We start from the raw sequence: 669 nt of genomic DNA, 5'->3' as shown, positions 1-669 counted from the left end.
GCCGCACCAGGCAGGTGGTGGGGCCATGCTCAGCCACCGACCACACCGGGTAGTGCCCGGCCACCAGCACGTAGCGGTCGTGGCGTGCAGCGACCAGGCGTCCCTGCAGCCAGGCCAGCTGTGCTGCCGCTGCCCCTGTGTCCCAGGGGCCCCTGGGGGCACCCCCTGCCCCGAAGTCGTCACCGCCACCGCAGAGCAGCACCGTGTCCAGCACCAGCAGCCGGGCCGAGGCGTTGGTGCCCGGAAGGGAGAGGCGTAGACTGTAGTAGTAGTGTGGGAAGTGCCTGTGGGACACAGGGGGCTTGGGGGCACCGTGGGGACGCCCCAGGGGGATCTGGGGACACCCTGGGGACACCCCAGCACCACGCACAGTCTGTAGTTGTAGTGCAGGAAGTGCCGGTGGGACACAGGGTGCTTGGGGACACTTGGGGACACCCTGGGGACATCCCAGGGGTACTTGGGGAGATGGGCAGGTGGCCATGCCAGAAAACAGCAGCCGCACAGGGGTCCTGGCTGTCCTGGGGGGTCCCTACCATCGGGGGGAGCGGTGGCCATACGCCAGCTGCGCAGTGACGTTCCCAGCGTGGTCGTGGTTCCCGGCCAGCACGAACCAGGGCAGCTTCCGCAGCCCCGGGGCCGTGAACACCCGCTCGAAGGTCTCCTGCCGGG

The 669-nt window shown here is 69.5% G+C and overlaps 1 protein-coding gene across 1 annotated transcript in view; it reads right to left on the bottom strand.

The window, feature by feature from the left end:
• The window catches only part of ACP5 (acid phosphatase 5, tartrate resistant), a 9,557-nt gene that overhangs the window by 155 nt on the left and 8,733 nt on the right, over positions 1-669 (bottom strand). Inside the window, exons 3-4 of the mRNA XM_009280087.1 lie at positions 534-661; positions 1-284 (exon numbers count right to left, since the gene is read on the bottom strand). The exon at positions 1-284 is cut by the window's left edge and continues 155 nt beyond it. Of these exons, the coding sequence (XP_009278362.1) occupies positions 1-284; positions 534-661 (412 nt within the window). The remainder of the gene's footprint in view (positions 285-533; positions 662-669) is intronic.

Source organism: Aptenodytes forsteri, unplaced genomic scaffold (genome assembly GCF_000699145.1).
Source record: "Aptenodytes forsteri isolate BGI_AS27 unplaced genomic scaffold, ASM69914v1 Scaffold611, whole genome shotgun sequence".
NCBI classification, from domain to species: Eukaryota; Metazoa; Chordata; class Aves; order Sphenisciformes; family Spheniscidae; genus Aptenodytes; species Aptenodytes forsteri.
The sequence above is the reverse complement of the archived record's forward strand: the minus strand, read 5'-3'. Positions and strand labels throughout refer to the sequence as shown.